Source organism: Cygnus olor, chromosome 11 (assembly GCF_009769625.2).
Source record: "Cygnus olor isolate bCygOlo1 chromosome 11, bCygOlo1.pri.v2, whole genome shotgun sequence".
Taxonomy (NCBI): Eukaryota; Metazoa; Chordata; class Aves; order Anseriformes; family Anatidae; genus Cygnus; species Cygnus olor.
Genome location: NC_049179.1, coordinates 17,792,035 through 17,815,341, shown reverse-complemented (window position 1 = coordinate 17,815,341; position 23,307 = coordinate 17,792,035). Strand labels below are relative to the sequence as shown.

At 38.1% G+C, this 23,307-nt stretch overlaps 1 protein-coding gene across 2 annotated transcripts in view; it reads left to right on the top strand.

The window, feature by feature from the left end:
* LOC121075902 (protein FAM169B-like) overlaps window positions 1-21,493 on the top strand; it is a 39,778-nt gene extending 18,285 nt beyond the window's left edge. The window contains exons 4-10 of one of the 2 annotated variants that reach the window (XR_005823235.1): window positions 4,198-4,283; window positions 5,890-6,064; window positions 12,981-13,163; window positions 15,571-15,699; window positions 19,330-19,401; window positions 20,344-20,659; window positions 21,383-21,493. Coding sequence is in view for 1 of the 2 variants with exons in the window: in XM_040569644.1 (XP_040425578.1) it covers window positions 4,198-4,283; window positions 5,890-6,064; window positions 12,981-13,163; window positions 15,571-15,699; window positions 19,330-19,364 (608 nt within the window). In the remaining variant the exon portion in view is untranslated. Of the gene's footprint in view, window positions 1-4,197; window positions 4,284-5,889; window positions 6,065-12,980; window positions 13,164-15,570; window positions 15,700-19,329; window positions 19,402-20,343; window positions 20,731-21,382 lie in introns of those variants that run through there. The other variant, XM_040569644.1, reaches the window with a different exon arrangement.
* The last annotated feature ends 1,814 nt before the right edge of the window (window positions 21,494-23,307 follow it).

The window sequence follows — 23,307 nt, the reverse complement described above, 5'->3', positions numbered from 1 at the left end:
TAAGGACATGGGCAGCGAGTTAAAATGCTAAGCAGGTTGCAAGGTTCTTTTTCCTCCCTTGAACTTTACAGTTTTCTTGTGAACTGTGCTTTCATCTAGATGGGGGAGAGAAATTCTTTCAGCTTTACTCCAACATCCCCAGCTTTGCTCTTCGCAGCTCCCTGACTTCCCTCACCCCCTGTGATGAATTCTGTACCAAGTCTTCACAATTATTGGGGTTAATCACATGCCTGGACAGTACCTTAATGAGAGAGCTGTGTATCTTACGTGTCTTATGTTCATATGAGATGGGATTTCCTCTTTCAGCTTCCTTTGTGTTTAAATCTATAATGGATTAGTACTACATAGATAAAAATGATGTATATGATTATGAAATAATATCTTCTATAATATACGCATCTTCCACAGTTATTCCAGCGGGTCCCAAAAATTAGATTATTTTCAATCTAATAATTTGTTTGAAATTCTAACAATTTAGACTGGAAAACACAGAATATAACAGCCTAGCTATAAGCTTGCCAGTGGAGGGCTGCACAGTTTGATGACATTTAATTTTTGGACACAGGTTAAAGAGAGGTTGATTCAAACACTGAGATTTATATCTGATCATCTGGATCAGATAGGTTATCCAGAAGTGATGCGTAACATATCTGGAATGACCTGCATATTTCAAAGAGAAAATGAGTGTGGCAGCCTTTCTATAGGACTTGGTCTTGGTTGGGAGCGTTTTTAATTTATTTGTGATGGGTTGAGTGTTCTGTTCTGTTAGTATATCTGCGCAGATATTTTTATGAGAATGTAAATTGTGTTGTAAGGGCTTACAGAGCATAGCATGGGTGATTAACATCTTTATAACACTAAATAAACATATCCTATTGTGGCACTTCCTGTATGCTGTATGTAATAACTTACAATAACTGCTAGATGCCACGGAACATTTATCATAAGACATTTGCAACAAATCATTGAGTAAAACTCGAATTGTAGAAGAAAATGTAATTGGTTGCAGGAAAGATATTTATCTTAGATACTTGAATAGCTGCCATTACTGCAGCATCTGCATGCCTCCCAAGCTTTCATGTATTTATTTCGATAAGACTCAGAGAAAAATGCTCTTACTCCATTTTAAAGATATTTAGACAGCTTTCAGGCTATGTCAGCATTGCAGAATGCAGTTTAATGTAGTATCTCTGAGCATGTTGTGTTATCGGAGCTGACCTGGGCTTGGGTGCATGGCAATCCTTGTTGGGATAATTCACCAATCTCCTTCCAAGGTGGAAATCTGGCACCAGCAACCTCTGTAATCTGAAGTGTGCCATCAGTCTGAATTAATTCCAAAATTAAGGGAAAGATGTCTTCAGCAGAACTTTTAGATTCAATATTTATTAAATAAACTCAAATTCCATCTCTTACGTAGACCCTTGCCTTTAATTTGGATTGTGACTGGGGGATGGGTTTCAGTGACTTGGATGAAGGCTGAGGGAAAAATATATCAAACTGGATGATGCTTTATTTTTCTCTGCTTTACTTTGTAGAGTTTTGACGTGCATATTTCATTCAAATAATTGCCCACTAGTATGGGAATATTTGGCCAGCAGAGCCTAGAAAGTAAAAATATAATCCAGACCTGGATTGGGAAAGAGTCCATGTTTGCCTAGCAAAAGGAGACATTTCATAACCCCAACTGCATTGTACTTAGTGCCTGGCTCAGTTCAGTGTTGTTCAGTTATTCTTTCCAAATACCCCCAGTGGTAATGAACCGTACACTTCACAGGCTCTCAGGTTCTTGCAACACCCTGAATCTGTTTGATTGCAAGTCATCAAAGCCCTGAGGTTTTAGCAAGCTGGTGCTTACAGGGCAAGCCATGCAACTGAGCATGTCTATACTCCATTAATTGTGAACTGAAGTGTATTGGACTTAGCCATTTCACCTCATCTTGCAACTGCAAGATGATTTTAATCATGTACGTCATGATTCACAGCGTGCAGGTGATGTGTGTAGCTCACTGATAGGCAATGACTTGATCTCATGGTCAGGAGAATGTAACCCAATGCCTTGGAAAGGACGCTAAGGCTGGGAAAGGGAAGTGAAGGAACGTGTGCTTGCTGCAGAACTTGCATTTGAAGTAGTGTTCCTATAAGTTGACTATAAAATGAAAATGTGAATATGAGGAAGCATAGATGGATTTAACTGAGGACCAGATGTTGACTTGAGAAATGATAACAAAAAGCAAAGTACATATGTTTGTGAGAAATCTGGAGAAATGTTTTTCCTTTAAGAAAGGCATCCATATAGATAAGGTTGTTCAAGTAATGCGGTGTGACAGTTGCTATGTCAACTAGTGTTCCCCCTCCACACATTTAAATTATTGAATAGCACAGTAAATGCTCTATAAAAGTAGCTCTATAGAACATGGTAATGCATCTCCCTGTTTTCATCAAAGCCTTTTCAAACTTTTCTGACCTTTACCATGTGTTGTATGTGTCTGGACTGTGTGCCAAACCTCTGTGCAGCTCCCATTAAAGTCAGCGTTTGGCCCATTCTGTCTCCTTTGTCCGACTCAGCTGCCTTTGTAGCTCCATGTAGCAGGGATGTGTAATGGAGCAGTGGCTGTCTGCATTTGAAAGCAGACTGAAGGGACTGAGGGAACAGATTGAATCCATCACAGAAGGAATATGAAACTGCCATGCAAGTAAGCACATAATATTTAATGAATTGGATCTAGTGCTGTAAACAGGCATCTGCCCTTGCGTGCAATACTTTCTTCATTGTTAACCCAGGATACAAAGTGTAATGCTTTTTGGCACATGCTTTAATAATTTACTTAAAATACAAGCTAGCTAAGCAGAATCTCCAGCCTGAAAGCCAGTGGGAGCTGGTAAAGGCTGAAGCAAAAAGGGAAACTAACCTGTGCACATCAGAGACGTTTGTATAACCTGAGGCTAGAACAGGTAATTGATGAATCCTATTAAAGCCATTTCACTTCATTATGTGTAAATTTGTCTCTGGCTGGCACATGGTTTTTAACTTTCTCATGTTTGTCCTTATTTGGATAGCTTTGAGAGCCAGCGGAGACTGCTCTCTCTTAGGACTTGCAAGGTGTGAACCCCACATGGTTCTGTGCAGCATAATTCCTATGTTGTATTTTTTTTTTTTTGCTAAAAACTGGGATGTGAGCTGTCCTATTTGAAGACAATAAAGATACTGGTGTTCTTGAACACCCCTGGAAATGTGACTGTGTAGTTTCTGTAGGTGGATGTCACTGATGTACAGATAGTATTGCTTTCTGCTGAAATACCTGTTGCTTGATGTGTTGGTGGTCAGAAATGATAAAATTTCTGTCTTTATTCTAAAAACTAATCTAAACCCTATATGCTTTGAAATGACCCTGCTGTATTTTTTTTTTCTTTCTGAACAGGGCTTGGGAACAATTTCTATGTCACTGTTGCTGTTTCAGGCTTTCTCTTGTAAACCTAATTGTAGGTAATGAATTCTATAGACAAACACGAAGGATAGGGTTTAAATACTTGATTCTGCATATGTGAAAAATCAGGAAGAGCAGAATGAAGTAGACCGCAAATTCTACATAGAACTTACACATGGACCTGAGTTATATAGAGGTTGGCCGTACATGTTTGCTCCAGGTGTGCGTTTGAACTTTTGTGATTACCTGTCAATCCAGAGATTTAGGAGTCTGTACTCTATAGATATGTGGAAATTCAGCCACATGGGTAGCTGAAAAGGTGTTTGATACAGTGGATATGAAAACTTTTGGGCTTTACCTGCATGGCTGCCAATATGGCCATGAACGTGTGTGTGCAGGAGAAAAAATCTGAAAAAAAACTTAAAGCATGTAACCTTTAGCCAGGTAGCTTTCTTTGGCCCAAATACCACTCAGTATGCTACAGAACAGATACTATAGAAAGTACTTTATTTGTATGGCATAGAGGTTGTTATTCCCAAAGTCACATTAATTCCTAAGAAATACCTTTACTTGATGCCTTGTGCAGTACTGAAAATTGGATATCAAGGGACATGGGGATGAAATTGAAATATTGTCATTGTTCTGTTGTCTCACAGAAGGTCAGACTGGAGTCAACTGGAGGGAGAAGTACATCTGGGGCTGCTTGTAGAGGGGTTCAGAACCAGATTTGTATTTGTTTGCAGTTAATGTGTTCCTGTCTTTCTTTCTGTAGTTTTGGCACTTTATTTGAACCAGTGTTGGTGGCCTCTTGAAGATGTTGTAAAGACGGCTGATCCTTCTAGAGATGGGTTAATTTCGGTAAGAATGCTATTTTAAACGTTTGACTTTGCCCTGGAACTTCCCAGTTAGAATAATCGTCAGTAATTGTCTCTGGTCTCCTGTAGCTCATGCTGTATAACCTGTGGGATCCGGGCTATGTGGCTCACCAAGTACTTCAAATGTCTCCCAGTACAGAGTGACATACACATTAACCCTCTCTAAACAATTTTCTGCATGCAGTTTTATGATTCATCTGCGGTATTACTCATGTTTGGTTTTAGTTTACCCACACTGCCAATTAAAGGAATAATGAAATAAACTGGATTATTGCATTAGTAATAACTTTTCACATTAGAGTTGGTTGACTGACTGTCTGATGGGAGGTATTAGTACCCTTTGGAACAGTCTTATAAAACTATTTGTGAAACTGTTTTGCCTTGGATAATGCTTATAATGAATTCGTTTTATAAAGCAAGTTATTTAATAGTTTTATATATATATAATTCTTCCAAACAAATGATCTTTGTATGATACAACTATTCTTTTCATAATTTGAGAGATTTGAATATCCCATATTCTGTTTTCAACTAAGAAGTCATCGCCTGCTGTATGTGAGCCTTGTGTTGCCATAAGTCTGTTAAGTCAGTTCTATTTCGTACACAACTCTCTATGTCCAGTTTTGGTCCTTAATGATTCTGTTCCTTTGTCACCTTCCCCCTAATTATCTGCCATACGTAGAGTTTAATTATTCAGTGAATCAACTAGCTTTTTTGAGGGTAACTGAAGTGGATGGATTTTGTGATACAAATCCTTGTAAGATAGAACTTGCGTCAAAACCACAACCATTCAGATTTTCGAGCATCTGCTGTATCAAGAGAGTGAAAAAAAATCTGAAAACGGAAAAAAAAAAATCTGAAAATAGAAAACTTGCCCCTTTATGCTCATCGTTAAATTGTCCTTGTTTGTGGAAGCTCTCGTTTTCTTTTTAAACGTTTCTGTAAATGTTGTTGGCACCACTTTTTGCCTTGATGACCAATATGCTGTCCTTTGTATTCCTCCATCTGCCTGTCTTGTTGGTTGTCTAATAAGAAGCATGTCATAAAAGCTAATTGTTTCTGTTATTATGCCTAGATTATAAGGAACAGGCTCTGCATTTATGCTGTTTTGGATAGTGTCTAGCTCAGTAAGGTCATGGCCCACTGAAGGTCTTTGATGCTGTGGCAAGACATAAAATGGTGAAGAGGTGATCAGGATAGCACAGTGAATCCTGTCTGTATTTCCCCTTTGGGTAGGATTAGATTTCCTTCATCTTGTGTCCAAATCCGGGACTAGTTCATTGTGACTACAAGCAAGAGACTTCTTTTCGTAGTGCTTTATAATCCGTATGTGTGACAACAGAGGAGATATGTCAAACTTTATAAATTGTTTGTAAATTATTCTATGCCTTCTGGATGGAGGGTGGAACGCTGGGAAAATTATATTTAGTATTCTATCTGAACCAATTCATGAGGTATTTTCCCCAAATTAAGTGTAACGTTTTCCTCACCTTTCTTCCCAGAGTCTTTAATTTTGAAGATCTTCATGAAAGGCAAAATACTACTCTCTTCTTCGTTTTTCTTTGGTCTGTTTTTGTTTGTTCTCTAAGGTCCAGACGTTTGGAGAAAGGATTGTCCTCTTTGTTCTGAACTATATTATTTTTGGAATGCTGGAAGGGAGTTCAGCTAATGATGCATTCTTTCTACCTCACTCTGCCACTGAGTGTGCCAAGATACTCTGGAGAAATGGCGAGGCCGTTGCCTTTTACTCGGTCAAGATGAAAGGTAAGGTCAATTTAGAGACACATTCCCATTGGCTCCTGAAAGCTAGAAATGTAATACTTCTGTTTATCTTTTAGTATAAATAATCCTGGCTCTCATTTACATTTTTATATCAAATCTCTCTCAGAATGAATCTGGGGAACAAGCCTTCCCAGAATTTGGAAGCCATCCATATTACTTTCATTTAAACATGATGGCTCCAAACTCTATTCTCAGTTACAGTGAGTGATCTGAGGTACTGTCGTATTCAAATAAAATATGCTTTAATGCAGCCAAGTAGAAGGTCGTACATCTAAGAACAAAGAATGCAAGGCCTACTCACAGAAAGGAGAACTGCATCTTGGAAAGAACGGTATCTGAAAAAACGAGTACAGTTCATCGTGGAAAAACAGTGTATCAGAAGTGGCTAGTGGCAAGGATATCCTTGGATGTGTATGGAGCAGTGGTTGGGTAGTGTAGAGAAGAACATATATACATTAGATTGTTCCTGGAATGCTTTATCCAGTTGTGGTACTTCCTGTTTAAAGGATGATTTATTGGTAGTGTAATTAAGTGTATTGCTAACTAGTGTGGAAAAGGCTTCATTAAATAACTCCAGGTGTGCAGTTGAGTATGTACCTTCATCCAAGAGTTGTTGCCTGTCTGTGTTTAGGATTAATCTTGTCATCTCGACACTATCAGCTTAAATGTAGGGTAGTTGGTATCTTTGGATGTGAATGTGCTGTTCGGGTCAGCAGTCATCTGTCAAAAGGAGGAGAGTAAGAAGCAAGTTGAGAGCTGTGCAGGTGTTGACTGCTTGAGATTCCAGAGGACAGTCTGAAGGTACCTTCCCTGGCAGTGCCTCAAAGGGCAGCAGCAATAAGAGATGTTCTGTTCTTCTGCTGCCTCAAGATGTGCAAATTGCTTCTTCACACTGAGGTGTAGCTTGTACACCAACCGTTCTGGTACGGTGCTACTGCACTATCAATGATGAATCATGTCTCAGCCTATGATTAGGGAATCCTGTATATATTTGTGAAGATGTCGTTAAGCTGCTTCATAATTTGCAAACACTTCAACTGCCGTTGTGCATTTTCCTTTAAGTCCCTAAATATTTCTGAGCAAAGGTTTTGGAAAGAAACACTTGCATGGTCTGTAATGCTTCAGTAAAATAAATTTACACAGTAGTCTGTTATGGGTGGAGTATTAGTCAAGTTGAAACTGTTTCTGAGTAAATTGGGAGTCACAGTTTGGTTTTAAACCAGGTCCACATAACATACAAGTTCTTTGAGTCCAGCTTTGTCAGCATCTGTCTTTTGTTGCCAGTGCTTTTTTCCTTTGGGCTGCTATATTTGTAAGCTTTTGGCCTGTGTCACAAAATACTGCAGTCTTTGCCAAAGCATTTTCGGGAAGCTTGAAACTGATTGTTTTTGCCCCTTTTTGCTGTTTGCTGTGTGTATAAAAATAATTCTGCTTTCTGAAGTTCTGTGATTTCAGTTTCACATCATCCATGCTCTGGCTGATTCTGTTCCCTGTGTTTTATAGAAGAGCCAGGGATTTATTAGGCCCCAAACAGGCTAAGCTAAATATCTGCTCTCAGAAGTCATACTTCACAAAGTCGTTTCAGATTTTTTTTTTAAACTTTGTTTTTAATCATAACGTAAGTTCTTTATCCTCTTAATGACCTGATCAGAACATTTAGTAGGGGCAGCTTTAAGTACTAGACATTACATTTTGCTGGACCCCTGTTACAGTTTCTGGTCCTAGAAAGAAATGATCTTCCTCTGTGCCTACCATGTGGTTCTGATTCACATTATTTTCATGCTGTGTAGCTACCTGGATATTTGGTATAATTTTATTTTCTTCAGCAGGTAATTGAGACTCTCATGCTGATGTTATATTCAACTGCATTTCTCATTTGTGGATTTTCCAATATCTACGTTATTCTTCAAAAAAGCATTCTTCAGTGGAGCCAAATAAGCCAGAACAGATCTGTGGAGCATAGCTATTTGAAACATGAATAATCTGTGTGAATCATAGAAATGGTGACTAAGGAAGAGAGAGTCTGTTCTATCTTTGATATTAATTTAGCATGCCTTTTATGCAAACTAAATTTTTCAATGATCATCACTGATTCCAATTAACCAGCTTGGCAACATTGTGCAGTCACTTTCATTTGCCAGTTCCTAGGTGGCCTGTACAAAGTGAACTTGGTAATTTTGGTCCAGTTCCACACATCCATCCATTTTATGAACATTCTTAACTGGATCTCTTTTTGTAGTCTAGCTGAAGAGGGGCAGATGGTTTTGAGCACTCGCCTTGCTCAGAGACGCAGTAACTTTAAGTCAGTGTCCTGAGACAATTTGGCAACTGTTGACGCTGGTCATCCTGCACCTGTTGTGTAGATAAACAGAAGACTCATTCTTCAAGGCTATCACTTTTCACGAGCATTAGACACCTTTATTAAAACAAAATTTATTCATGACTACACAGATCATCACCCTAACCTCTCTGGTATGTGCCTATTGCTGTCCAATGACAGGCATGCAGCATTTACCACTGGGTAAACTAAAGATTGATGAGACGTACTAAGCCACTAATGAGGCTGATAAGACACTTTGTCACGTGCCAAGATAAATGTCTCCAATTTTATCTATGTCAGCGGCTTCCATATTAGACAGCTGAGGAGTTAGACCTTACTGAACGTAGCTACTTAAAGGTACAACAGGAAATTAGTTTCCTGTCCCTGTCCCTTACTTTGCAGAGGACAACCTGCAACACCTGAGATAATTTGCAGAGAGCCTTCATATAGATACTTCAGTTTTGAGATCTGTTTTATATTTTTTTAAGTATTCCTTTCAGATTTTTTTCTTGGCATCCTCTACATTTGTGTGAAAACCTGAAAAAGAATGTGTTTTGTGTAGCGGGGTAGGGTTAATGACCATGGTTATTGACAGTGTTTTTTGTACAATGAGACCAGGTAATTCTCTGAAAGTTGGTTGCTTTTTATTTTTGTTTATTGAAGGTTAGTAATTACTGAAAATGGATTTTTACAACCTTCACATCAGTATCCAACAGTCAGGAGAATGTAGAAGATTGATCATGCAAATAAATCAGTGAGGAAGTTGGAGGATGCTGTGAGCCAGGAGTGTCTTAGTTGATTTAAGAATAAAACATAACAAAAACCCTTTGTGGTACACACATAAAAGACTTCATCTTTTCTGATATTCTTACATATTACTGTTTCTATAACACATAGGGGTTGCCCAGTCACGGACCAAGCTGTTTCGCACAGCGAAAAAAAAAAAAAGCAAAGGAGTTAGGTTGCCAAAGCTTGTCCCTTCCCAAGCTCGCTATGTGCCTTTTGTCAAACCTTTGTGCTAAAAGCGTAGAGGAAGATTGTATTCTCTCTGACATGAATCAAACCAGCCTTAACAAAATTGGGCCCTCTGAGAAGACTGTAAAACATGCAATTGAACCAGGAGTAAATGTATTGTTGGCTTCTCATTCATTCTTTAGAGATGCTCCACAGATCACTGTTTGGGAACACCTGACCACAAAAACGCCGAGCTGATAGAAAGTAGACAACAAAACATCCCTGACCCAGTCTCTGCTTTTTGCGTTCCCCAGAGCCTCAGAGAGTGTAGAGGGTTGAGGTAACTGTTTTTGCAGTGGAAAATGGAGGTGTGTGTAAGTGCTGCTTGGTGTGGGGTCATTCACTGGCCATTCCCATTTTCTATACCTCCATCTCAGTAGCATGAGAGCCTACAAACCTAACTTTGCAACATCTTCAGTTTGCTCTCAGTTTTGCTATTTTCTGTGGGCAAGAACAGCACAAGTACGGCCCTGTGCCCTGTGAGAAGCCTTGAGCCAGGTCTTATTTTGGGAAGGAAGAGGCAGATGCTTTTTCTTGACTGGTTTTTCAGTTAACACAGTGTAATGCAACCTTGTGGGCTGTTTATTGAAAAGGAATATCTAACATTTAAACAGATAACATCAGAATACTTCAAAAACGATGGTAACTTTTCTTTCAGACTGTTCTTGGAAGTGTTTACATGAGCTAAAATCTGTTTCACACCTTTCTTTATACAAGCGTTTGCAGATTTTTTTTAGTACTTCGGGGGCCTAGATGGCATTCTGTAGAAATAAATCCCGAAAAAAAAATACGATTTCATTTTTCACTGGTTACATACATTTCTTATAGGGAAAAAAAAAAAACATAAACAAAAAACAAAACAACAACAACAACAAAAACACAAAACCAACAACACAGAATTGAAGCTAACCTGACAGACAATTAGCTGAAATCTTGTTGGATGATTGCTTTTCTCTCCCTCTGTTTTCTAGCAATAATATTTTTAATGTGCATTTCTGAGGCAGACTGAAGGTTCTGGCTGTAATAAAAATTAAATGACTACATACCAGTCAAGACATGAATTAATTTAATTTTATTGAAGCCAGAACCTTTGTTCCCCTTCTCACATACAAATTCACACAATGGATTGACCTTGGGTTCTATTCAGCAGAAATATTCCCCACCCTTCACACAAGCACTCAGGCTGCAGAAGGCCTGTCCAAACATGTGTGTGCCAAGCCAACTTGTTCAGCAGGGAAACAGTCAGTATGCACAACCCTGTTTTGTTTGGGTCTGCTGGATGTGGGGACTGGGTTGTTTTTTTTTCTGGTTTGTGGCTCTTTGGGAATGCTAATGGCTGTCTGCTTTCCTGCCCTTATAATATCTGTTTTTTGCTGGCTCATAAGTTGGTCGTTTGGCATTTTGTGACCTAACCAAACAGATCAAAGGCTCCCAAAGGGTAGACTGTATGACTACTTCCACCCCATCGCCAGTGCTCATATTTTCCCTGTCTCCTCCCTCACCTCAAAACTCATTCTTTGCGTTTCAACAATGAAACAAACCTCTAAATAAAATGCATGAGAGAGCTTAGTGGTCACCTCTGGGCCACCGTTAGCTTATGAGATCCTCCTTGCTGTTGGATCAGAACTAGAGTTAAAATGGCCTTAATTCCAGAGGTTTTTGTTTGTTTATTTGTTTTATTTTATTTTATTTCAAAGGGCTGTAGGCTATGACTCTCCTAATATGCTTCCCAGGGACAAGGTAAAAAATGGCTTCATGGTTTCTTTATTTGCAATGCCTTTAGACATTACAAGTTTTTGTCATCTTCTCAACACAAAATTAGTTGCACAGACATAAATCACTCAGCTCCTGGGATTGCTACCACAGCAGTCTCATAAGGGTTTATAGAGACAGACTATATGAGTTAATAATAAACTTATAAGGTCACTTGCAACATGCAGGAATTCTTAAAGCTATTGACTTCATGAGGAAAAGTTTGTCCCTTTCTTAGAATGTATGGTGCAATACTGCTGGAATACATCATCTCTGCTGGGCTTGCAGCTAACAATGGGACTGGGGATATACTCAATTTCTTGGCTCCTGAAAAAAGAATAACTACCCATCATGTGTTACAAATATTGAAAGGTTATAAACACCACCACAAACCATCCCTTTCCAACAATGCGTTTGAACATGTGTTTGAAGTTAAGCATGCACTTTGATTAAGCAGGGGTGGACCGAGCCTGGATGTGAATGGGTTGGTTATGTAGCTACATACTCTTGTCGTATGGCTGAGGGTGTGCAACATGGATTCCTGCTAAATGAAGAGCTACAGCCTTGACAGATCAGAGTCTAGAATTAAATATATTCATGTGTGCTTTGCTGAATTGGTATCCTGGAAAACAGAGTAATCAAAGGCAGGCCATGCGTGTAGCAGCAAAAGGTACTACACACGATCTCAAGGAACTGAAATAGACCTCAGTGTAAGTTAGCTATGTGGTTGTGATAAAGAAAAAGTGTATTGTAGTAAAAGCCTTACACTGGAATTTAGGAACAGCCGTTCCAGCATTTCATTCTCTGAAACTGTGAAATAGGTCTCAGTGAATTAATGAAAGTTTCATAACTTGAGACACTGAAAACTAGACTGGATGGTACACTAATAAGTGGTTATAAAGAAAAGCAAAGAGGTCTTGATGAGATTTAACCAAGAAAATAGAATATCATATTTTTTTGGTATAAAGGCATGGGTATCCATTTCTATTTAAGCTGTCACATAGCCAGATAGAAGAAGCATAAAATCTTTATAAATATTTTCTAACAATGAAGATAAATCAGCGTAATGTTTCTGTGGTGACCTTATCCAGTACGTAGGTAGATGGTGAGTTGATGCTGGTCATTCATTTCAGGGTTGAATGCTTGTGTTGTCAAATAGTTTGAGGCTCATTCATTTCAGGGTTGAATGCTTGTGTTGTCAAATAGTTTGAGGCCAAGAGAGCCTCTGTTATCTTCCTGCAATCATTAAATTGTTTGCTTAAGCAGTATTAGGGAAGTTTCTCTGGAAGCCTTCTACACTGTTGAGCTACATCAGGCAATATGGGCCTTCTGAGCATTTAGATCATGCTGTGCTGTGTGGCTTAATGTATTTCGTGAAAAGAGTTTGTGGGGTGATTTAGTAGGATAGCCAAAAGCTAAAGGAACATATTGAGATTTTGGGAATATTTATGCCTTTAAGCCCAGTTATATATTTTCAGTTAACTTATTTTCGTACATAGCCTGTGTATCGTATCCAGGTGGTCTGATTATGAAGAGTCCGATTCTGGTAAATGCTGCTGTGGTGACACCTATCAACCACATGTTAAGCATGTGCTCTCAGTTTAATGGCACAAATCTTCCTCTTGGAAAGTGTTTTACTTCTCTTTGGAATCACTACTGTCTACACAAATGCACTTTAGTAGGAGGCAGTCTTATAGCCTGTGGTGAGGTATCAAAGCAATGTTTGTGGTTAGAATCACACAGCAGTTAGTTACTGCAGCAATACTAGTTTTGTTTTCAAATTAATGTATTTTTTCCATGTCTATTTTACAGGGAGCCTATGTGATGGTACTACCAGTCAATGTTACTTGCTGCCAGTTTTGGATACTATATTTGTCCAGAGAAAATACAGAAGAGGTGGCCTGGGGATGAAAATGCTGCACGATTTCTGTCAGTCTTTCAAGGCTGAGGATGCCTTGGGGATCAGTTGCCCTATTTCTGCTGCCATGTATCAAGGTAAATTGTTTGATGTGGAAACGTTAGGTAAGGGTCATGCATAATGTATAAATTTCAATATGGTCATGGTAGGATTTTCTTATCTTCTTAACACTGTATGAGTGTTCAGTGCACTTGTCTGAACTTAACTGTTTTTAGTATGCAACTGATTACTTTTCTTGAAACATCTGGAATTTCATGTAGAAAGGTAGGCCAATATTTATTTAAGTCAATTAGAAGAGTAAAACTCATACTACTTATATGAAATTTTGCATTCTTATCTCACCGTGTCTTAGAAATAGAACTATGTCATTGCCCTCAACAGTGACTTACACATAGTTTAACACCAGAGAGAAGAGTCATAAGATGTTGTCAAGCCTACACTATGCACGTAATGCTCTTGTAGATACTGCATTTGTAAGAAATTATATTTAACAAACTGCATACCTGGGTTCTGCTCATTCATCCAGTCTCATCAGTACTTTTTTCATTATTGTCCGTCTTTGAACATTTGCCACTTTCAAAAGATTGCTAAGTAGTTATATGTCTTCTCTCTGTTCAGGTTGGAGTTTTTGCTAGTAAAATTTACAGAAAATATCACTGATAATATTATTTGTAAAACTTTGTTCTTTGGAGGAACGTTTTTCTAAAAAAGTTAGTTTCTCTCTGTGTGGTACAGAGTCTTTACTGTAATTCTATTGATTTATGACTTTGCAGCCATTTCCTAATATGTGTCAACAAAATTTTCACTATATCTATTCTTTCTCTTGGTCTGTATGTGCCATTGGATATATGCAAATGTACCCCAGGAGTTCCTAAAGTACTACTACTTCTAAGTTCAGAAAAGAATAGTATTGACAACATTCTTTCTCTTTTCCCAGTAAAATAAATTTTTCCTATGGCAGGCATCAATGGTTTAGACATTATGGATCAGAAAGCTGCATTGTTTGGGTGTTAATGTTAACAATATATTGCAAGACTATGCTTTTCATCTCAGCTAAGTTTAGAGGTAATCATGAATAAATTTGACTTGTATCATGTTCTAATTGGGTTTTCTGGGTCCTACTTTATAAAAATACTAACACTGAAAGCTAAATATTGAGTACATATTGAGTACCTTGAAGTTGTTGCCTATTTTTCCTTTCACTGGCACTGCGATCTCATACTTGGACAAAAGATCGCAACCTTTGCTCTAAAACTCTGTATAAAATGTGCACACTTTTCACTAGTATGCTATGTATAATTGTATAATAATATATTGTATAATAAATGTATAATAAAAATATTCTATAGATGCCTGAAATGAGGCAAAGAGACATTTAGCAAACATCTCTATCTCTCTATATATGTTACTTTCAGTAGCTTTTATTGAAATGATTAATTTAGCATGGATATCTTTGGATAAAGTTAATGACAGTGATCTGTTCATTACTGTAAAACAAATGTTATGTTAGCAGAGATTGGGTTTTGGTTTCAACATCCCACTGTTAAACTCAACTTAATGTTGAAGGTAAATGACCCATTTAAATTCATACTGCAGTGTGATGGACTGCAACGGACTGAGGAGAGCGCAGAAATCATCTTCCTGTTTTACAAATGATAGAACTGATAGAATCCTGGTTAAGGGAAGTTTTAAAATCTGCATTAAATTTTTTGAACTATTTATCTTGCAAAATATTCCTCCTCTTAGTCCTGCAGACTTCCTAGGGAAACTGCTAAATGGGACAGATTTCAATTTGATAAGATAATCAAACCGAAAGTTGATTGTATACTCAAATGTTAATATTCAGTGTACAAGCAGTGGTGGGAATCTGTGGGAATATGGTTTCTAAAGGTGACCATGCATCTGACACAGGTAGCCTTGTTATTTCTGTATTAGTTATTCCTATTTCCTGTTTTCGCAATCCAAAGAAGTAAATGAACCCTAGCAATGAAGCATAAGTAGAAGTAGTAAAATGGAGGGTGGTATTGATGCAAGAACAATCTGATATGATTTTTTTAATATATAAATAGAAAATAAAGTAGCATTCATAACCATTAAAGCTGGAAGATACTGAAGCACTATTCATTTCAGAGTAGTGAGGGCAAAAAACCCCACACTGCTGCTAATCTCAAACCTGCTAAGTGTCTGGAGGTAGTTCTGCAATGCAAGGCCTCCAGAAGCATGGTATTTCTGTGCTCACAAGGAAGTAATCTAGACTGAAGCTGATGGACAGAATTCAGTCATTCATGTCTGGGCCATTCCACATACATTTTTCCTAAAAGCTCCACCTAAAAGGAAAGAAAGGAAGATGCGAAGAGGGAAGAAAAGGTTTCCAAAGGAACTAATCCAAGTAGGTCTCAGAGAATTTCCAGGATAGAATAGACTCCCGCTTTTGCTGTACTTTTCATTCATTCATGCTTTTACCCTTTGGTTTCTCCTCTTCAGTTTGCCAGAAATTCTTGCAGACTTATCCTGAGGAGCAGAAGCGACTGTGGGAGGTGGAAGCACCAGGAGATTGGAGCCAGCGAGTGAATATCTGGTTAAAAATTCAGATGGAGTCATCCCCTTCAGGAAGTGAGTTAAATAGTGTGAACTTGGCCACTTTAGTTATATAAAGATATGATTAAAATCAAGGATTAGGCAGTGATAATATAAAGATGGTTTCTCTGTTGTTTGCACTTGGAGAAACTACCGAGTGTGCAGTCGAGTTCACTGGTGTTTTCCCAATAAACAGGACAATTCTTAGAAATTATGAGGTAATGAAATTGAACTACAGAGCATCTGAGAGATACTGAACAAAGCACAGTCTTGGCATAGAGTGTCTGTAACTCCCATTACAGTGCATTTACAGCAGGGTAGAAGTTAGCCCAAAAAATTCCTGTTGCACAACACAATGTCTGGGTTATGGAGAGGGGGTTGTTCCTCTGAAATTATTACAAAGGATAAATTTATACTGCCAGTGGGCAATGTGTTTAATTACCTTCAATTTGCTGCCAGTACCATTCTTGGATGGAAACACAAACATTTTCATTACAGCTTTTGGAAGATTCAAATACTCTCCTACAGGGTAAATCATTCTTGCTGGGAGCATTTTTTGCCTACTTCATAAAAGATAGTGACAGAGTAGGAAACCCTTTTGACAGTTCATATGGGGATCTTGTTGATGTAGTCTGTTCAGCTGGCCTGGGGATCCAGCCAGGCCCCCTCTGCTGCCTGCACACAAGCTGTGATCAGCGGTAGATTCCAAAAGAAGGGCACACATTGTCTCTTTCTGGAAGTGCAGCAAGGAGTGCTGCAGAGCAAATTGCTCCCATCCCTTCCCACATCTATCCTACTTTGTGCTGGCTTGGGGACCTTCAGCTGAGACATTGCATTTCATCTTGTCTGCAGAACCCCACAGGAGAGTTAAGCCAGAATTTTGCCTTAGGCTGGATTTTCTCTGAAGCCGTTAAATTTATGTTCCTCATGCTTTAAACCAACAAAATCTGGTGCTGCTTTTTCCTTTAATCCATCTTGCTCAGTTCAGTTTATTAATGGCAATTGAAGAGAACTGTGATCAGATCATCAAAAAGAAAGCAGATCCTGGAGGAGAGCATAATTTCATTTTTCATTTTTCATTTTTCATTTTGCCATCTTCTACAAAAACAAACAAACAAAGAGAAACAACCCAAAACATAGGTAAATGTAATTCCATCAGAGTGGCTGTCAGTAAAAAATGCACGTGAGGCCTGGGAACTGCCTTGAGGGGATAGAAGTTAGGTATTTTTATCTACAAAAAGAGGAAGGAGGAGAAGTCTAAATTAGAAATGTTAGAATGGGAGAGTAAGGGGTGGGGATGGCAGGGGGCTGTCTGATATATAGATTGTGAACTGCAGCGTGATCTTGATAGTGGAAGAGAGGAGAAGTCAAGTGAACTTGGCACTAAAATATATAATAAAAATCTGCTTTTTAAATGATACTCTGCACTCTGGTGCACAGCTCGCTGGGCAGCACTTCCCTTTGCACAGAATGTGCTGAACAGGCTTTATTTCCACTGTCCTCAGTGGAAAATCAACCCTCTACACAAATAGTATTTAAAACTGTAATATAGGTATTACATCTATTTTACCTATGGAATTTACTTGCGTGTTTGTACCGTGAATATTATGTACCCAGGAAATTACCAAGGGAGAGCACAGGACAGGTAACACCTGCTAAGACTAGGGGAGGGTTTCCTTGGTTTTGCTTTGTCTTAAAAGAAGTGTAAGGCCTGCATAGCTCTGTCTGATAGCTGGTGAGGAAATAATGAGAATTTTCCAGGGCTTCCTGCTGCCTGATAGCAGATAGTAGATAAAGCAGAAATATTTCCTGATTGCAGGAATCATGTGCTATCCAGGAGGACCTGTCATGCTGCTTACTGTATACCCAAAGAGAAATTTGTGTTTCTAGAGAAGCGGTGTAGAGTCACAGAGAGGAAAGTGATGTGGCATAGAATGGAAACTGAGTTGTACCCTTACCTGTTGTTTCATATGGGCACACTCACTTGAATATGGGGTCACTTGGGAACATAGTGTTTCATTCCAATGTGCTCTTCATGTAGAAAGAAAAACACAATGTAATTCAACATTGTCAGCTCCAATCAGAATCTATGGCAACAACCACAAAAATAGATGGGCCTTATTCTGCTGTGATTTCTTAGATCCCTGTCAACATTTGCAATGCTATGTTTTGGAACAAAATTATTGGGGAAAAAAAGGAAAAAAAAATCTCTTTATATTATATTGTGTCTTTCCAGAGGAATGAATACAGTTAATGCTGTTGTAAGAATTTTACAATCAAAGGTATTCCGGGAAGGTTTCTGCAACCTTGAGGTCAGAATTTTTAATTTTGCAAGGTTATGTGGCTGCATCTAGTGGCAGTACAGGTAAACTGCAGCACTCTTGGTACTTCAATTTGGATGTGTGCATATACATAGTGATATTTATAAGGTATCTCTGCCTGCTTGTATACATATATCTGTAGAGTTCCTTAGTGTTTTATCACCCATAGCTGCAATCATTCATACTGAGTTAATTCTTACTGTTTGAAAAATGGAGAGATTTATTTACAGCAAATAGTCCCAGTAATAGGAACATGGTGACTTTTTTCTCCTGGGGCTGATTGGAGGAACAGGAATCATTTACCATGATTATCTGTTTGATTTCTAGCTGCAGAATCTATAAGGAAGTGAGTTGAGCTGTTTTAAAATAGTTTAGGAGTACATATAAAGCATGTAAACGTGAAGCTAATGCAAAAAAAAATAAGCAGACTGAGCAAGAATTTAATCAATTTCAAATGATTGCTTATAATCCTTTATCTCAGTTGGTCAGATTATCTGCTTTTTCTGAAAGGGAAGAAAGATAGGACTATTCTGGCGATGAATGGATTATCAATTTATCAGAACTTTGCAGTTAAGACCCAGGGTCATTTTGTTTCTAGTATAGATGTTCACCTTAAGAAGTAAAAAATAAGATTACGATGTTTAAATACTCACTTGGAACAGAGCAATAGCACTGGTTTGGCCATGCATGTAAAGTCTGTGCAGTTTGGTATTGTCTGGTCTTTCTCCCTTTCTCTTCAAATAATCAAAATCAGATCTACTTAGTGCTACTTGGCTGTTCTTTGCTAATTGTGGACAATATACCTCATTATTAATCATTAAGATTATTCTGAAACAGTGGAAAAATGGCTTACAGGCTCTCTTTGATTTGTTAATGTGATACTTTAATCTGTGAGCCTGATGAAAGCTAGGAAAAGACAAATACAGTCAAAAACGTATTTTGAACAATTTATAGATAGGAAATTCTTATACAGTAACTGAAGAAGCGTTCAGGTTGCATCTACAAAACACACCTCTGTGTGATAAGGTTAGTTGGTTGGTTTAGGAATACTTTCAAAAATGGAGCTTTAAATATTTAAGTGCCAGTCAAGAAGCTGTTAAATTTGTTTCTTGATCAAACAGATTTAAATTGTCTTTTGTGGTAGTGTCGTCATGCACCCTTGTTTGCTTAATTAGCAAAAGCAAGAAGGGTTGAAGGTAGCATTCACATGAAGATAGCATTCACATTCACAGCAACAACAATTTTTCTGTTGTTTTTTACATGAAAATTTACATGGAAGTCTGCTTACATTTTTTTTTCACTTTTATCTCTTTGTGGGGCAAAACTATTCATCTAATTTCTCCAGAGGATGAAGTCTCTTATGGAGAATATTCAACCTAGTAAACAAAGACAATCAGATGCGGGCCAGATGAATAAGGTACAGTGATAAATTTGCCATTTTATGACTTGCTTTTTCATTGGTGGCCTTTTCCCTTTTTACTGAAGTAGTGAGTTTTAATAAGAGAAAACGTCACAAATAACTATAGATGTTTTTTTACTGCTGGCCCATTGATTTATATAGCTAATCAGTAGTAGTTTGAGATAGTATAAATAGTAAAGTCCAGTTCTCACTAAATGTTTTAGTTTGATGAACTGTAACCAAGCCGGCATACAGCAGATTGCAAGGTTTGCATATATGATGGCTTTCTGAATTGAACTGTTTTATTTTTCCTTTGCCTATACAGTGGCTTGTAGTGGCTCGAGCCTTTAGAATGAGGGAGACAAGTTCCTTACAGTCCTAATTGCTTTATGCCACTACTGAGCTGCACAACTGACTGTTCTTAGCTTTTTGCAGGATAGAGGCCTAAGACAGGCCAAAAGGTTTGAATGGAGCCTCAACCTAGATAGGGGAACGTACAACAAATCACAGTAGTGAAGCTTTTTCACATAATAAAGAAAAAGGAAAGAGGAAATGGAAGCAAAACAAAGTGCTGTAGGAGTTGTTTCCCCAGCACATTCTGGCTGCCGCACAACAATTAAATCAGTTTGTTTTCTCCAGATATGGGTCTCCTGGGGGAGCTATGGCAGTGCTTGCCCCTGTGGTGCACGTTCTTGTGTTATGTTTTGTGGTCATGGCTTCAGAGCCCACCCAGTCAGATCAAGGCTCTGTGCACTTCCAGTTTTCTTTACACTGACACTTTTGGAAACACAGGCAGAGCAGCAGGAATGAAACTGTTCTATACAAACAGTGCATCTAAGTTTTTTGCCTGCTTGCTTGTGGTGGCCTTGGTTGACAAAGGCATTTCATACTGATATCAAGTCACTGCTTATGTTGTTTGTGTATAATTTGGTTTTCCCTGTGTTTTGGTTCTAATTTCAGGGCGTCAAATGCATTCTTGATCTTGGGAAAGTGGCAGGAGATGCCACAGGAAAAAAAAAGATGACACAGCAACAGCAAGGACTCTAAACTCGCAGGGACCTGAATGACAGGACATAGAACAAGGTGGAAGCAATAGTCAGCAATGCAAAGGATTCAGAAAGGATTCAGGTCCTGTGGACTTAGTTGGAGACAAGGCCACCAAACAATTCAGAATTATGCCATAATTGCACTCTCAAAAATCAGCAAAATCTCAGTATGGTCTTCAAAAGTTGTAATTGACTATTCATAATTTGTAACGCCAGAGAGATTTATTCAGGTAAGATATAATTTTTTTTTGCAAGACACATTCTCCATCTTGTGTTTTGTCTTAATAAAGCTTTTGTTTACTAGTTGTCTTTTCTTTTTCTTCTTACCAAGAAATTAAGTAGCAGTTGAGCCTATTTATTTCCCTGCTCTGAAAAGATTTTAATGGATTGCATGAGATGCCCAAAAGGGAATAATTGGAGGGCTTGTAGATACTGATGTAAGAAGATATTTCTATGGAAACCACATCTTGCGTTATGGAAGAGAGATACTGCAACACTCGTTGGTATCAGAATGAAAACTGTAACCTTCCTTTCAAAGAGAACAATAGGTGTTTCATTTGATTTCATGTGAGCTTTTCTAGCAGAAAAATCTGCCTAAAACTCTGTGGTGGACAGGAGGTTATGCAAACTCCGTTAATGCAGAAAAAGTTTGGTACACAGAAGAGTAAGATATAGGCCTTAAATGGCCTTTAAATTCAGGCACTGTGATCATACTACAAGTAATTTTAGGGCTTAGCACTTTGTGTAGATTACATATTGCGTGTTGTATTTCTCGTAGGATCTTTCCTAATTTTTTAGATTTAATTAATGTGGAAGTATGACATATTTTTCCAGATTACTCCGGTTATGGCTTGGTAAAGAAATTTTGTTCACCACAAACTGATTCTGTATTAGATTTTTTTTTTTTTTTAGTGAGGAATTTCTAATGCTTGATTATTGTATTTATGGTTAAGGATGAAGCTCTTAAGGATCAGATCTTTAGTCCATTGGAGGAGAAGTCTTTGCAAAGACGTGGGCCCAGTGATGAACAGTAGAGTCTTTGTGAACCTGAATGGATTCAGCAGCCTGAATCTTACATTGGAAGAAGGAACTAACTCAACATTTTGAGGAAGGCAGTTCTGTAGGCAGACATTGTAGGTATATTGTAGGGATGTATATTTTTTCCTCCATCTATTGCATAATTCCTCACATGTATCCCTGTCACCCTGATTTTATTTAAGAACCATAGGTTGTGATTCAACATACCAGTTAATCCTATATCCAAGTAACTCCTCCCATGTTCAGCTGCTCCGTAAACCATATACCTGAAATGCATTGAAATCAGATCTTTCTAGATATCCCTTCAAAAAAAAAAAAAAAAAAAAAAAAAAACCTATGCTTAGAAACTACAAGTTTCTGTCAAGAAAAGTAAAACACTGATAACATATAGCCTTAATCATGTTGCTATGGTTCTTTTGTCTCAAAGAGAATCAGTTAGGACTGACTTCACAGTTCATCTTCTGGTTGTTGATTCATCCCATCACAAAGGGAATGTTATAAAGACTGCTAGAAACCAAATGTCCTCCTGCATAGCAGCCTACTTTCTTACTCAATGTGTGGTTTAATACATACAGCTTTTTTTAATACAATATTAATCAAGAATTGTAATGCTGGTTGCTCCTAAGTTCACATCTTATATAGAGAGACTTCAAAGCCACAACTTCTAAGGTCCTCCTTAACAGTACTAAACTCCTGGGCTACAGGCTGCAGGAGAGCAAAAAAAATTCTATGATTGTATGATTCTTGCCCTGTATTCTTTCAGAAATGCTGACTTGCAGAATTTACAGTCTGAATATTGATTTTGTTTCTTTTTTGTTTTTCTTTGTTGTTGTTATATGAGTGCTTTAAGGTATCTGATTCATTTAGAAGCCTGGATCTGCAGCTTGGTCTTGGCAGTCTGAAGCGCTTCTTAGTGAGATCACAAGAACCCTAAGAGGGCCTGGAGCAGAAATAGATCTAATACCTTCACTGTCGTACGAGAATGTAATAGAAAAAGCAGTACAAATTTCTCACAGTGAAAATTCTTGTGTCTAAAAGAAACCTGTGTTTATTCATGGGTAGTATGATTTCAGAGTGCTGATAGAGTTGGCAAAGGTTTGAATGAGCATTCTGATTTTTGGACTTACATTTTCAAAACTTTGTATTTATATTATTTTTGAATCTACACTCTGGTGGTTGTGAGTTGATGTGATGGCATTTCTGCTTATGAGGCAAGGTAAGTGTGTGTGTGAGAGGGATGGCAGTACCTATCTTATGGGCATAGATGCTTAAGTCTGGCCTACGAGTAAGAAGTTAAACATCAGTGTTAGTGTTAGCAGTGATCTGGGTGGATGGGTGCCAACTAAACAAAGTATTTAAGTCACTCTCCAAAAAAGTAAACATGAACTTTAATGCTAGAAATTTCATTATATTCATCCATTACGGTGCTTTATGTAATGTAAGCCAGACAATTTCATGTTGCTGTATCAAAAATCATTGGTTTTGGTTGAAATGCAACTTTTTTTTTTTTTTAAATCCACGAGGATTCTTTCTGTGAGGGGAGTAGATTGTGATCTAGTTATGACATCAGTGAGCAGCGCTGAGATTTTTGGATCTGTCTCTGTGAGGCAGATTTTCCAGTCCTTGATTCATTCTTTTTGTCTTTTCAGGGAGGTTTTCTAATTTTTGAAATTCCTTTTAGAAGCCTGAACATCATCAGAGACCCATTTCCAGTTAAGATCACCCTGACAGTTATAGGCGAGCATTTCCCAGCTGCTGACTCCTCTGGTTGTAAATCATCACAGGATTCTTTCATGCTGCTGGGTGTCTTCGTGGTTACCATGCACTGTAAAAATTATAC